Source organism: Ammospiza caudacuta, chromosome 2 (genome assembly GCF_027887145.1).
Source record: "Ammospiza caudacuta isolate bAmmCau1 chromosome 2, bAmmCau1.pri, whole genome shotgun sequence".
Taxonomy (NCBI): Eukaryota; Metazoa; Chordata; class Aves; order Passeriformes; family Passerellidae; genus Ammospiza; species Ammospiza caudacuta.
This window is the reverse complement of record NC_080594.1, coordinates 8,168,209-8,184,038: the sequence shown is the minus strand read 5'-3', so window position 1 is coordinate 8,184,038 and position 15,830 is coordinate 8,168,209. Positions and strand designations below refer to the sequence as shown.

Below are 15,830 nucleotides of genomic sequence, written 5' to 3'. Positions count from 1 at the left end.
ACACAACAAGGCAACAGAACCCTTTGATAGTTTGAAACCAACTTTTGTTCTTCTACAGTAACAGGTTAGTGCATGAGATCTTGTACAAGATCACAGAATGATCTGTGTCCAACAGGACATTAGGGATTATCTAGTCACATCCCTTTATCCCTAGTAAAAGTAAGAAGTTTTTTATATAGTTAGAAAAGTATGTATTAGAAACAGGAAAAATAGAGAACTAGCTGTAACTACAAAGTTTGAAAAAAGAAAAAGGTTATACTAGCATAGTAAGAAAGGATATTAAATAATAGTTCAAGTTTTAGTTTAGACAAATTTTAAGATTATAGAAAAATATGTTTAGTAAGATAGCAGAAGGTTTTAGGTTGAATAATGGTATATGTTAACAGAAAAAAAGTATTTTGTGAGGTATGTGTATGTATTTTAGCCACAGCCTCTCTGGACAACCTCTTTGGTGTCTCATCACTCTCCCCATGAAGTTTTGTTCTTCTGTCCTTCCTTATGATCTAAATCTACCCTTCCAGCTTAAAACCATTGTTCCATGTCCTGCTACCTGTGTCCTGTGCTGCATCCCTTCCCTCAAGCCAGTCAGCCACACCCCACAGTTTGGTCCCATCCACAAAGTTCAGTCCCAATATGTTCCTTAGGGACACTGCTTGTTACTGATCTCCATTTGGAAACATTAATCTACCAGTATATTTCATGCACTGGAAATATGTGTTTATTTTTAACACTAAGGTCTTTTACTGAAAAGCCACGATTTTCAACTGAAATGAAATCAACTATTTACCTACTACAGATATTCTCTATTTCAGATCATATTTCAGTGCAAGTATTACTGATCCTGGCTTTGTGGTAGCAGAATACTGGTAACTTTTAATTAAAATGTATCTGAAATGGAAACTTCATAATATTATAGAAAACAAGTTTTCTTGTCTAGACCATGACAGGATAAAAAGAAAACTAAAGCTAAGATTCTCTGAAATAGTTTAAAACAAGTTTGCCCTTGCAGATGTTGACAGTCTAGCATTGCTGGCAAATGAGTTGCTCAAGCCTCAGACTCTAATCAAATGTTTCTGGTTTTCCAAGTTTGGGTGAGGACAGTTCTGTGCTAAGAGCAACTGTTGGTGAAACCTACAAAACATTTCCTGTTTCCAGTACACAGTTAATGAGTTTATAAGAATGCTATTTTGAACTGCTTTCTCTAAGTCACCACCTTTTTCAGCCAATTTCTTAGCTGGATAAGGATTAGAAAGAACATCCAGCTGCAAGCTGTTTCCCATTTCCTGACAGACTTTCAGTTTCCTCCCCAATTAACCCAATGGCAAAATAATTACCTTGAAATTTCTTATAACAAAGTAGATTTTCATCTTTTCCAATGCCCTTATCCAAGAAGGTGGTGGCAAAGGAAGCCTGGAACCATTCATAATGTAAATTTTAGTGGTTTGTAGTCAACTTTTTTTCCTCTCCAAAAAGTATACACTTGGTTAATCACCTATGGGGCTTCAACATCCACCCTAGAACAGTTATAAGCCCCTAAGTAGTTTGTAGGAAGAAAAAACCAGAATTTTAGATTTCAGGGTAGTGAATAGTTTAAAAATTCTGGGTAATAAACACTGAAGACTCAAATCAGAAAATGAGGAGAAATAGCAATGGAAATCTTTTGGGATATTTTTTTCCTCCAGTGTTCGACTGACTAATTACTCCAACTCACCAATTTTTTGAACACAGAAACTATCTATGAAATCTTAAAGACAAGAGTTAAATTTCAACAAGAAAAAGTAAATTTCACCGAGTAATTATTCCTAAAACCAGCTATACATATAGCATTTCAAAAGATTATGCTATTTGGTTCCCTAAACTTCAACTTTTAGAACTTGTTTCTCAATGTCCAAGCTTAGTCCATTTAAAACTAAATAAAGTAAAATAAATCTGTTCTATTTAAATTAGATAACTCATAATAAAAAAATGTTTTTTGCTCGTAGCTGTGGCTACACTTACAGTGACAAAATGTCATTCAGACAAACTTGACACTTGAAGCCAGTGCAGTACATATATTTCCTTTGTGTGAAAAACTCTATTTATTATTGTTATTATTTATTATTGTTATTATTTATCAGCCTGACTAACTTGGTGTCATAACAAGTGAAACAGTAACTTAAATGGTTTTTTCCACTTTTTTTTTTTTTCTTTTGCCTTTGGGCAAGAAAGGAAGGGAGGGAAGACAAGGGGGAATTTAGCACAGCTTCCACCTGCTTGGCAAAAGGTCAGGGTATGAAAATGTAATACTGTACTCATTCCACTTCCAGTTGTGGTTAATAAGAAATGGATTCTTTCCTCAAAAGACACCAATTTCTCTGTCACTCTACCAGAGAACTGTCTAAGAAAATTTAAATATACTACTAATAATAAGCCTGTGCTAAAAGGTGCTCTAAAATATCAAGCCCTAATCAGAGGTGGGCTACATTGCAATCAAAATGTTGCTAAATAGAAACAGCAAGAGGAAAAAAAGTTAATGACGCTGAAGCACTGAAGAAAAAAAACCAAAGAACAGTGACAATTTCTCTGAAGTTTTGTGGGTTAAAAACACAGGCTGTACAGTCCAACTTGTTTTTTTATGACAGGGAGAAAGGAAAATAGCTTCATTCCATATCATGAAATGACAAATTCTATGATGTTTACATAAATCCCTGCAGCCAAGAAGAGGCAATCTAAGGTGTTTATTTAATCAGGAAAGTGACAAAAGTCATTACTTTACTTTCTTCACAAACCTTAAAGGAATAAAGGATAAAGACTGCAAAGAGAACTCTCTTCATTGTGAAGCCTTTTGATAAATATACTCAGTTAAACACTCTTTGTGCAATGACTAAATACATTACATAAACAAAAAAAAATCCATAGTTTTACTTGATAATTCTCCAGGGAAATTAATACTCAGCTCTTTGTTTGAACAAATTAAGTCGTCTCCTACAGAAAAAATTACAAGAGCACATAATAGTGACTATGGGTGTGCTTTTTCATTCTTGTTTATTAGTTCACATGTATCTATCCTTAAAACTACACTTGACAAGACTTAATTATTGTGCAGTAACACTAAATAAATCAAGGGGTAAGGTCTCCAAAGTATTACTTGTACTCTTGCTTTCCTCTGCCTGAAAAAAACTCATTAATTGCAGTAGAATAACTTGGAAAACCTTGTGTCAACGACCTAAACTATTAATTAATCAAACGGGCAATTAATTTCTCTTTTTCTCCAAATAACTTTATACCAGTTTTCAAGAGCTGACACGGAATTGTAATATAGATACATACAAGTATTGGGTAAAGAGTCCCTTTATCAATGAGGAGACCCAAAGCAATTCCATGGGGAAAATAGCCAAGGAAATACTGTATGCTTTTAAAAAACCCAAACACCACAAACCACTCTTTTTAATGACCTGGTATGGAATGATTTGCTTTGCTCTCAGGGATAAAGCTTTTACTAGAGTATCATCCTCATTCATTAGGACATGTTTGACATGATACACCATTTCAGTTTTTCTGACTTGTCCTGTAACTACATCAGCCAGAACAGAGCCAAAAGCTGCTCCTTGTCCATCCATTACTATTATAATGGAGCAGTAGAACCATTTCTTTAAATCTTCTTCACAATTTCGCCAATAATTTCTTAAGTATGAACTCTAACAAAATTTCTTTCAACAACAACAGTTCCAAAATCATTATGGCATTTAAATAAGCCCTAAAGAAAACATTTATATACAGCTCAGTATGTCCTTATAAAGATTCCCTAAATATTAGCATGCTATCATGAGAACAGTCCCATCCCAAGCTGAATCTCAGTCAGTGGCTACAGGTGGGAAGCAATTTGTTAGAGGGATAGCTACTCCCTGAAGCAGCAGGCTGCCCTGGTTGTGTGCATTGCTCTCTATCTCCACTTCTAGTCACCTTCCAGAGGCAGGAACTTTTGTCTTTATGCCGCTCTCAAGAAAACATGGCATCCCTTCCAAAACTCCAAAAACTCTAAGTAATATATCAGATCAACATCATCACTTGCAGATTATTTCTGATTTGTTGTCCATACATACACTAGTGACTTTTGGAAATGCTACAGCATTTTTATTGTTTGCTACCTTGCAGACATAGCCATTAATTGATTTTTTTTCCCCAAGTTAGTTATTTTATGCTCTTTACAGTGAGCTTCCAAAAAATGCATGATAAGTGGATCTGTGCCTTATACAACATGTACATAATAGAATCAAAAAAACCCCCAACAATTGTCTTAATATTTCCATCTTCTTTCCCTTCTGTGAGTTATACCATGCCTAATTTTCCTCCAGCCTTGAATTTCTTTGGATAAAACCCTATTAGAAGAAAGTCAACATCCCTGATTTAATTTGTGGATTCTTCTCAAACTTATACAACCATCAGCCTCTTCTTCAGCACAATCTTCTATTCACAACAGATGCTGCTCATGTAAACTGCTGCAGCAATCACTTAAGAATGCTGTGGAAGTTGCCAATTCAAGTGTGGATTACTAAATGCAACATCATTATTCCATTTAGACTGATGCAAAATTATCCCCTGCAATGTGTTGAATCTTAGCTAATTTTAGATATTTATTGAAATACCACAATCAACTTCACCTAAGTGTCGCTGAATTTGTTCGAGATATTATTGAATTTAAGTGGCTACAAGTGGTCACCTCTGTATTTCAAACTGTGCTACCTGACAAAATTTAGAACAATTGACTGCAACTTTTCAGTGTGTCTTTCTTCACATTTCAGTATCTTGCTTTACTGCTGTACCACTTTCTGTGCAGCTGCATTTTTGAAACTTCACACAAAGCTTTGAATGCTATGTTGGAGGTTAATTATGGAAACTGGACACTTCAAAGAAAGCTACATGGAATCTTATGTGAAGCTCTCAGTTTTAGAGCACCTATGGATTTAAAGCTTCACAGTCTGTTATACCAAAGTACAGTAAAACAATTAAGCTTGTTTAATTAAAAACTTCAAAAATTAAAAAGTAAAGCAATTATACAGCAGCTCTTGACTGCATGTACTATAAATTATAGAATCATGGCTCAAACTTTTATTTTTTGCACTATTATTTCAATTTTTCCAATTACATTGCAGTAATTTCCTATGTATCATCTCTTCTGTGAATGCTTTCAGTAATCATTCCCTTCAAAAAAGGCAATTTGTAGACTGCAATGTCCCCATTCTTGAAAGTGTTTGCTTTACAAACACTTTAGTCATCATTTATAATGATGACTAAAAGAAGAGAAAACAAAAAGAAACAATTTTTTGGGCATGAAATGTCTCAATTTTAAGGTTTAAATTCTATAAAGTATTTTTATACTGACACAGTCACCATCAGAATCCAGTCTATTAGAAACAGAGCGCTAAGGATCATTGGCAGACTGTTTTTAAAAAACAATCTTTAATCAAAATAATTACATTTATGAAGGGTGAGGGGAAGAATAAAAATCTCACTATTATGCTGCAAGCAGTGCTTCCTTAAAACAGTCATTAAGAAATAATCTTTGCCAGCCAAATGAAATTCCAACGCATATTATGCAGATCTTTGAATACAGATTTTTCCTAAACTAATTTGGTAGAGGAAGACTGGCAGGAAATGAATTAAAAACAGCACAGCTTTATGTTTTACATAATGAAACACAACTTACATCCTTGTTCTATTGTAATTACCCTAGAATCGACAATATACCAAAAAGACATCCCATGACTGAGAACCTCTCTCACGGTCAACTCTCACTGCATTATCTTTAGTCTAGCTGGAATTATGGCCAAAAATTCTCATTTCACAAACGAAAACACATTTGTGACAACCATGGCAGGGCATTGGAAATGGAGCTGGGGAAATGCCACCTGCACCTGGCTAAATCAGAAGCTGCAGAAGAAAAAGCTTCAGGTCTTACACTCTGGGAAGTCAACTGGATATGATTCGCTAATTATGTTCAAGCTACCCCTACTTGCTTTGCTCTCTCCTCTTCCTGTGTTCCAAACTGTGCTCAAAACATTAAGCTTACGCTTCTAAGAAAATTCCTTAGCTGAGAAACCTGAAAAGTCTTTAGATTAGAACTAGAAAATAAACAGTTACAGACAGGTTTGTTAGGAGCACTAGGATTCAAAAGGAAGATCATGGAAAGGCACAAAACAGTGAAGAGGACAATCCAGAACCATCAAGGGTCTGTGACAAGTAGTGGCAATCTCCTTTCTCCCAGCTGACTGACACCTGCCTGGCCAGCAGAGTCTGTTCAGGTGTCATCTCAGAAGCAATGAGTGTCATAGTAGCCTTTAAATCCCATCTATCCTTTGTGTGCATGAAGCTTACAGTCAAATCTCTGCACTCTACAACGTGCGTCAATAAAGGGCCCCTAGGGTGGATGGCAGGAACAGACACAACGTGTTATCTGCTGTCTCTATCTCATGCTCATGTGTCAATTTTCCTTAAGAGCATTAGGCAAGGAACCAGAATCTTTAATACCATGGTACTCCAGAGTATCAGCTGAAATCTATTTAAAATGCTAATGATGTAAGCAATAAAGAGTAGCAGCGAATCCATTTCATCCTGAAAACTGTTACAAACCATGAGGATGCTCCCAAAGAAGGCAACAAGTCCTTAACTCCACTGATATTTAGAATTCATCACTGAATTGCAGGAAAACAAAACCAAAAATATTCTGAGCTATGTTTATAGAATTATGAGCCCAGACAGGTACCTTACTAACCAAACACTAAACTCTGAAAGATTTATGTTCCAGTTAATTCCACCTACTATCATCACCTTAATGGCAGATAAAGACTGGCAAAGTAGGCAATCAGAAGAAAAGAAAAAACAATTTGGGTGAATAACAGCTGTTTAAGGAAGAACTAAACACTGAGCTGCTGAAGATGTAAGAAGATAAACAGTCTTTAAAGAGTCAGATCCCGAAGCAACATCAGGGGATCTTTTCCCCTTAGAATATACAGAGTAAGGTTTATGCAGAATTTAAACACTGGGTGGCAGAAAAGGCCACTCTCTCAGCATCCAAACACAGGTGGATGTTTTAGATGCAAAAGAGCACCTGAGACACCTGCCCCAGGCTGGACCACAGGACGAGGGGAAAAAAGCTTCAGGTGACCCACCCCACTGTGGAGGGGCAAACTGGGGAAGAGGCCACCTACACCAGAACAAAGACACAAGCTCAAACACCTGACAGCTGCCCTGTTTCTGCAGCACTTACAGCAAGGTTAAAAGCAGTTTCTGAGCTATGGCCGTTTCTAACACACATGAAGAAAAACTGAATTAAAATTAAGAAAAAAAAGTAAAAAGTACTGAGCTATAATCAGCTGTTCCACCAGCAGTTCAGAAAACTGAGCTGGAGAGAACATCTGGACTGGCAGCAGGGGACTAGCAAGTCATCTGCTGCCCTGATGTAAAACTGTGGCTCATGGGACAAAGTGTTTATTGTATACACTAAACCCTACCTGTTGTAGCACTTCAAAGCACATTTGGCATGGATGTCACTTGAAACTTCATAAAACTGACAAAGAAAAAACTTAATAGGAGATTTCTTCCATTACATGGCTTTGTTACGATTTTTGACCCCAAAAATATGAACACAACATCCTCTCTTAAAAAAGCCTTGAAAACAGGCCTCAAAAAAGGCCCAAAGGAGATGCTGGGACATCGGCTGGCCCCAAATTCTTGCAATCAATGTAATCTCTTACTGATCATACTGCTGCACTCAAGGAAGCTGGACTAATTAAAATTAAAACTGCATTGTAAATCAATCACTGACTTCTGCACAAAATTCATCTCCTAGACTGTGAAATAACTTAAAATTTTGCGTAAGTGCTCAGGTGAAAAGTGTCATAGTATTAAAAAGCCAAAACAAATCAAACAACCCCACCCCCCAAAAAAAAACACCTCCAAACACACACGAAACAAAAAACAAACAAACAAACAAAACCCCACAAAAATAATTAAGGCATCACATGATTTCTGAATTTTAATCCTACCATTATTCCTAAAGGCTCACAGAAATATATGAGTATACCTATTGACATTCTGAATTGCATTAAGACAGAATAGAAGCCAACAAAATCTAATGAAAAGACAGGAAAATCCTTAAAAGTCAAAACAATACTCTGGGACCTCAACAAGTCCAGAAGGGCAACATCATTTACACATTCTATTCATGTAGTGCTGTGGGAAAAATCTTTACTAGGTAATATCTTCTTCTCAATTATTTTTAAATTGTTTTCCCTGATTATTATTTTAGACACATTTGCTATTTGGAGAAATGAATTTAAATGAAAACACAATCAACCACTCTAGTTGTGATCCCACCTGGTCTCCAGGGTGTACGACATAATTTCTAATGAATCTGGCAGCTGAATAACCTTTGAATGTGATTTTAGGAGGAAAAAAAATTACACTTCGCTTGTACAAAATTAATTACAAGTAGAATCCTTACTTAAGGTGGGAAGGTGTTTACATGTATTTCAAGAGAGCTACCTTTAACAGGAACAGAACAGAGATCTTTAATTTCCTCCAAAATTAACTGCACAATGCCAACTAGAGTACCAGTCCAGAGCTACTGGCACCCCTCTTACACTAAAGCATTTCCTGTCATGAATTCAGGGCTAGAAAAGTCACAATTATTAACAGGAATCCAAGCAAATGATATAAAAGTTTGTTTTTCAACAGAAAGTGTTAAAATCAACTGCAATTCTCACTGAAGGTATGTGATTCTGGTTTTTGGGTTGTCAGCTGAGGGAAAAGGGATGGACACAGATTTAGACAGGATAGAGATGATGAAGAGGAAGAGTCACCAAATTAGAACATTTCAAGAAAAAAATGCCCAGGATCTCTATTTCAGAAAAACTCACAAGAATGTGCAAGAGTTATGAAAATTATTAAAGTAAAATTTTCTTTTTGGTTGATTTTTAAAGCACTGTTGATATTCTTTTATTGAAAACAGTTAAGCAAAAAGTATTCTATTGGCCAACAATCTTATCTGCAATTTCTCATTTCAATGAAATTGAGTTATTTTCCTGTGACAACACCATGAAAAGCATAATTTTAAAATCTTGTTCACAGTTTACAGAAAAGCTCCTGCTTCATACAACACTAGTATAAATATAGATTAAAATATGAAGAACTTAAAATATGCCTTTTTCTTTTTAAGCAGCACTATGCTTAAAGGTGCAAAGATGCAATACCCAGGTCTGTTGAACAGGTTTACTATTGCTTTTCTTGTAACTACTCTCTACTTAGATGAATTTTACTAAAAAACAGTATTTAAATACACAAAGGATATAATCCTTTTTTATTTTTTAGCACGGATATGGATCTTTTGCCACATTCTGTTACAGGAAATATTCACAGTCCTCTTCACAGACAACTGAATAATCTTGCAAATGCTGTGAGATAAACTTACTTACATCTTGGCTTTCAAAGAAAATGTAGACAGACTAAACTGATAAAGCAACTGTTCCTTAATCTCCTTCACGGTAGAGAATTAGTTTCTCTCAATTCCAAAGTGAATTGAGCATTCTTTGCATTTGATGTCTAAGTACCTGTAGATTTAACAGCTCTCCAACTACAGAAGGAAAGGGATTTAGTACAAGCTCTGTGCAGGATAGAAGGCTGTGCTAGCTGAAGAAATGTCACTCAGCAAGCAAGCTTTTCTGTAGACCATTCAACAGACTGTTTGCTGTCATTTATTTTGAGCAAACTTTCAACATCTGCCAGCAACTTGAGTCAGTCTCACAGATTTTTATGCTTGCCTCATCCAGACTAGAGCTGCCCATCCACTGGTATGGAAATTAGCAGAATGCCAATACAGACTAAACTGGGTGGGGAAAAAAAGCCAAACCCAACATTTTCAATGAAATGTCAGTTTGATTCTTTCACAGTTTTGCTCAGAACCTGCACACACAAAGAATACTAGAAAAAATGCAAGCTATTTTTAATCAGTTCTGTGAAACTTACAATGACCATGAAGGTTATAACTTTTCAGCCTTAGAACTTGACTCTAAATACATAGAGAATATTTACTGTCTCTGCTACAAGGATGAAAGAATCCAGTAAAATTCACAGCATCCTGTGCTTGAAGGTGAAGAAAGGGTTTCCACAACCATTTGAAAAGAGAACTCGAGATTTGCAGTTGAATATCATGAGAGGGTAGGGGATGGGAAATGACCTTCAAGGGACCCACAGTCATCCAAGAGCTTCAGTTTCTCTGGTCTTTGCTATTCTCTAATCTCATCTCTCCCCCTCACAGCTCTTCCCACTTCCGCTTTCTGCATTCAGTCTGGCACCTCTTCCAAAGTCAAAGCATGAAAAGAAATTCCATAGGTACATACCACTGACCCAACCAAGCCATGGAGGCAGTTCTTCACATCTGAAGAAATATTTAGCATTGCCAAGTACAACCTACAGAGGAGCTGGTTCTTTTCTTATTTATAAATACCCCCAAACGCTCAATGCCAACACCATTTTCTTTTCCAGCAGGAAGAACCAGAACAGAGGAAGGTCCATAACCACATTCCATTGTCTCACTAGAGACATTGGTACTCACACACTTGTTGGTTACTCATAAGAATCAAATGAAATAAAATGTCTAATACTATCATATTGATACCAAAGATTTAAGATTATTTGAAACACAACTGATTTGAGTATGAATTTAAAGCTTTATAGGAAGGACTAAAATGCATCTCTTACAATTATTAAATCACAATAAATCACATCAGAAACTCCCCCTGAAATGACCCATTAAATTGTCCCCAAATAAAGAACAGCTCATCCTATTAAGTATTGAAGTGCACCAGTCAGTTTTCACACTGGTCACTTGGTTTATTTGCCATTGAGTTCCATTAAACAATTGACCCATGCTATGTAACATGACTTCTGTGCAATCATATCCATCCAGTGCATGGCAATTCAATATAAACAAGGGAGGAAAATGGAAAAAAACCCAGGAAATTGAACCTGCAGCACAAAAACCTTAACAACTAAGAGGTTAAAAAAAAACTAGAACTTTACAGTTGCTCTGTGATGAGCCACTACAGGAACATTCAAAAGTAGCCTTGAAAGGTTTAAAACAGGACTTTGTAATTGATAAGAAGGTCACACCAGATTATGCATCTCAAGGGGGAAAATAAGAGAATTTATCCTGGAATAAGTGATCAATTCCATACAGAATTTTATTAAGACCTGTTTTAAGGAGATTGTAAAGTTACACAAAACTTACTGTGGAATGCTTAGAGAAACAAAGGAAAGGAAAGGGAAGAATCAGGGTGGTTCAAGGATGAACAAACAGAAAAAAATGCGAGAAGGACACTGAAAGAAGCTGGCTGCTTGTACCTGTTTCTCCATTTAACCCACTCAAACATCAGCATACAAGATCAATCTCCTTGCTCCCAATACCACAGAGAATACAGAGTAAACAATATTAAATACTAATAATCAACTGGCATTAATACCTGTTTTGACACACACTATATTTATACTGGTTAATTAAGTTTGCCCAAACTGAGGTCTCTAGAAATGTCTGCTGAAAATGACCCCTGCTTTGTATTAATTGTTGATTGACCTCCGGAAGCTCTTTGAAATAGAGTTAGCTGTCTTGGGGGAAATCTTTTCCTACATTTCAACAACTTGACAGTATGTCAATAAATTTACAGAGCTTAGAAGTTCTCATCAGCTTTTCTTACAATTTTTTTTTAATATACAAACATAATCTCTTATATATATGCAATATACTATATATAGTAGGAAAATAATATGCATAAAATGCATAAAATACACAATTATACACTCCTATATAATAGATATTTAATAGATATTTATAGAGAAATATGTTTTTAAATAAAAATAACTATAATTATATAATGCATGCAATGCACATGGTATATAACATGCACATTGGTAGTCATAGATGACAGGAAAGCAATGAAATGGAATTACTATCATTTAGTGTTAGATTTTAAGGATTTAGACAAGTAGAGGAATTTAACTCCACATCCTGCAATTGCTAAACAACCCAAATAACTTTACCAGCTTGGTGAGGAGTGTAGTTTTAACAGAATTGCTATGAAATAATAACCACTAGCACAGCTGAAGTGATGTTTTATACTCACTTGGCATAGTCAAAGAGCCTGCTGTCCCAGAGCTGGTGATTGCCTCTGTATCCAGAATGGAAGAAACAGGAATCTGTACCATCAAACTGGTTGAGACCATCTTCTGAGTTTTTTGAGGCGTGGCTGTGCACCACATCCAGCAGGACTGTGATGCCCATGGAGTGAGCAACGTCAATCATTTCCTTCAAGTCGTCAGGAGTTCCGTACCGGCTGTGAAACACAACGTGGCACCATCAGGACTCAACATTCATCATGGAAACTACATCAAAGTCAGCAGTTCTTCACCACCTCCTCTACAGACGTACACGGGTTATTTTTTCAGCCTCTTAAGCAGTAGCCATTGCTTCGAAACTAACATTTGATCATTTTTCCTTATAAGAATTCCATCATCCACACAAATGCTTTGCAAAACAGATTGTTTTATTTTTCCTTTTTTAATAATACATAAAATTCAATATAAAAGATAACAGATACAGCTTAAAGCTGCTATTTAATATTGAACACTTCCTTAGCTCATAAGGGACAAGAACACATTCATATTGCTGGAATAAAGTAACACAATGATTACAAAAGTAAATGTACATCCACAAACCCCACAAAATACACTAGCTGCTATTTTCCTGCTTGGTTATTTGGTTTAGGTATTACACCATTTTCTTAAAAAGATTTTTTTCACCTACACTTGACACACCTTTTTTCAACTAATTAAGCTCTTAAAAACTTAAAAATTTGGATAGTTAAAAACTGACTATCTAAATTTAGTCTGGTTGCCACTTGATCTGCTCTAAGATTAAAAAAAAAAAAATGACTTCCACATTTATCATAATTTTCTTAACAACTACCTGAATTCATTTTTCATGTAATTTCACCCTATATCTCAAGTCTAAGCACAGTCTGTTACAAGCCTGTAAGGGAAAGGGTGCCCAAAGAACACAGAGAGTCATGATTTTAATCAAGTTCATTACGAACAGTGTATAGTTCTGTTTGTCATAATAGAAAGCATTACACACTGTTTTTTACTGCCAAGAATTTCACCCAAACCTATGTATAAAGACTGGTGAAGGTGGATTACCTGGAATATGCTATGGCAGCTGAAGTTACTTATAAACTTTTTGTCTGTAATTCTATCAAAAGTGTTTCACAGAGCTGTTGATCACTGTACCAAATTGATTTCAGATTTAAGAGGAAGGTAGAGTAAATACCTAAGCCATTGCTTCCCATTATACACTTTCTTGCAAACACACATCTGCATGCAATACTGATTTCAATGGATGAAAGAAGGGAATAGAACAGAGAAGATGCTGGAGCACTTAAACCTACCTTGATGCTGCAAAGAAACTTGTGACCTGATAACCAAAACTGGCATAGTATGCATGTTCCATAATGGCCATCAGCTGGACACAGTTATAGCCTACAATAAAAACAAATATAACAAACAAATGCCTTAAGGATAGTAAAAAGAGTATTCAACACCTGTAACATATCCATTCTAGTCTTCTCTCATTTTAGCTGCCTCTGACCCTAATGGTTAACACCTAAAGATTCAGCAACTTTCACAAAGCAATTCTAACTAATAGTTTATACTAATGTGATCTCCATGGCAAATGAAACAGTCAACTTGTTAAGCAATTCACACATATTTAATCTCCCAGATGCGGACAGAAAGAAGTGTAATCCTTAACTAACTTCAGAATATTAGTTATGCCAAGCTGCACATCCTGAACTGCTTCTACTTTTGACACTTGCAGTCAGGGTTATCCACACATTATGACAAAATCACAGGATGGTTTGAGTTGGAAGGGAACTTAAAAGATCCTCTAGTTCCCACTCCTCTGGAACACCTCTAGTGGAACACCTTCCACTAGACCAGATTGCTCAACATCCCTTCCAGGAATGGGGCATCCATAACTTCTCTGAGTAACCTATTCCCATGTCTCACCAACCTCAGAATAAAGAATTTCTTCCTAATGTCCACCCTAAACACACCCTGCTTCAATTTGAGGCCACCCCATCCCTGGTGTCCACTTGGATATCAAGTCATTGACTGAAACTCTGAGTGTGACCATCCTTCTAATTCCTTATCCTCCAAGTGGCCCATCTGTCAGACCCACATCTCTCCAGCTTAGACACACCACTATAATTTCATGACATATTAAATCTTTTTTTTCATTCAGCAAAAACATATTTTTCCAATTTTAATAATTATTTCTTCCCTCTACAAGAGTCTTCCAAAAAGAAAAAAAAACACAAGTGTAATGTGCTTTTATTCCAAGTTAACCCAAGGACCAAAGCAGTCAAGGAGGGCTGGGGGACACACTGTGTTCTATCTCCTAAGATAGTTCAGTGCATGCTTAAGGAAGGGAAGTCTAAAGAATCAAGATTTTTCTACAGACTATTAAGACTCACACCGCCACCACTTCTCTGTCTGAAGAAAATATCCACTTAATCCCTTAGTTTCAGCAAGATGCTGTAGAATTTTTTATTCTTCCTTGGGTTTTTTACAGCTGTGACATTAAAACCCAGAGCTATTATTAGAAGATGGTGTGAGCTCAGCACTTCGTCAGATTCATTGCTGGTTTATAATTCTGGCCTGTTATAGTTATTTTTATTTACATCATTTTATAAATAAACCGCAACATTGCATCAAATTAATCTCATTCAATTTGCTTGCTACTTATTTTGCTATTTGTCAACCACATCCTCCTACAAACTAGTAATATATTAGGGATCTCGTATAGTGACGTCTTTAAGCTTGTTCTAAAAAGTAAGACATTCCAAAACTGATCTAACAGACCTTAAAAATATTTTTTAAAATACTTAATTCCCACGATGTTTACTTAATGTAAACAAGAAGGAAAATTAGTTATACTTTCTATATACCCTAAATTTGATACTGCTTTTTATTATTTGGTGTATCAGCCTTTTCATGACATTTATAGAGTCCTACAGTTTTTTCTTTGTGAAGAAATCCTATTAACTTCCTGGGACAAGTGAAATTCCTTGGCAGTAAGGAGTCACAGATATATAGTGTAAAATCCAAAACTACTTTTTATATAATGTAGAATCCAAAACATCTTCCACATGTGCAAACTCCCTCAACTTGACCAAAAGGCAAAAGCCACAAAACATTGACTTAACATGTAAAGCTACACAAAAACGCCTCTTGAGGCACTCTGATAAATAAAACAGAATTTAAACAAATCAAACACAAACACAGCCACCATCCACAGAGGTTTCAGCTACAGATGACATGATTATTTTAGCGCAGTGTAAAATATATATTTCATCACAAGGCAGTAAGAGGCAATAGCTTCTAACATTGTCCATTACAGAAATAGTGCAAAGACATCATAGGAAAAAATAATTAAATGAAATGGAAGTGAACAGTTTTGCTGTGGTTCCTGAGATAATGTTACCAGCTCTTTCACATATCCTCTCCAATATACGAGAAGCTCTTTTCCTGAAGAGGGTCTTTCATATTTAAAGTTTGCTTGTTCTGATACTTCTGAGCTACTGCTCAGGGATAAAAAGTCTAGCATGCTTATTCTGGCAAAACAAAGAATATTGAGGTATTTCTTCTGTCCTTTCTTAGAATTAAGCTTTACACTAGTAGAGCTGTTGGTTTCTCGGCTGTTTTAATGACCTGGAAAGGCCCGGGGATGGCCTTGGGCAGCC

At 36.0% G+C, this 15,830-nt stretch overlaps 1 protein-coding gene across 3 annotated transcripts in view; it reads right to left on the bottom strand.

Moving 5' to 3' along the window:
* The window catches only part of GBE1 (1,4-alpha-glucan branching enzyme 1), a 137,130-nt gene that overhangs the window by 61,336 nt on the left and 59,964 nt on the right, over positions 1–15,830 (bottom strand). For all 3 annotated transcript variants that reach the window (XR_009276006.1, XM_058825322.1, XM_058825323.1), the window contains exons 6-7: positions 13,476–13,566; positions 12,156–12,365 (exon numbers count right to left, since the gene is read on the bottom strand). Coding sequence is in view for 2 of the 3 variants with exons in the window: in XM_058825322.1 (XP_058681305.1) it covers positions 12,156–12,365; positions 13,476–13,566 (301 nt within the window). In the remaining variant the exon portion in view is untranslated. The remainder of the gene's footprint in view (positions 1–12,155; positions 12,366–13,475; positions 13,567–15,830) is intronic.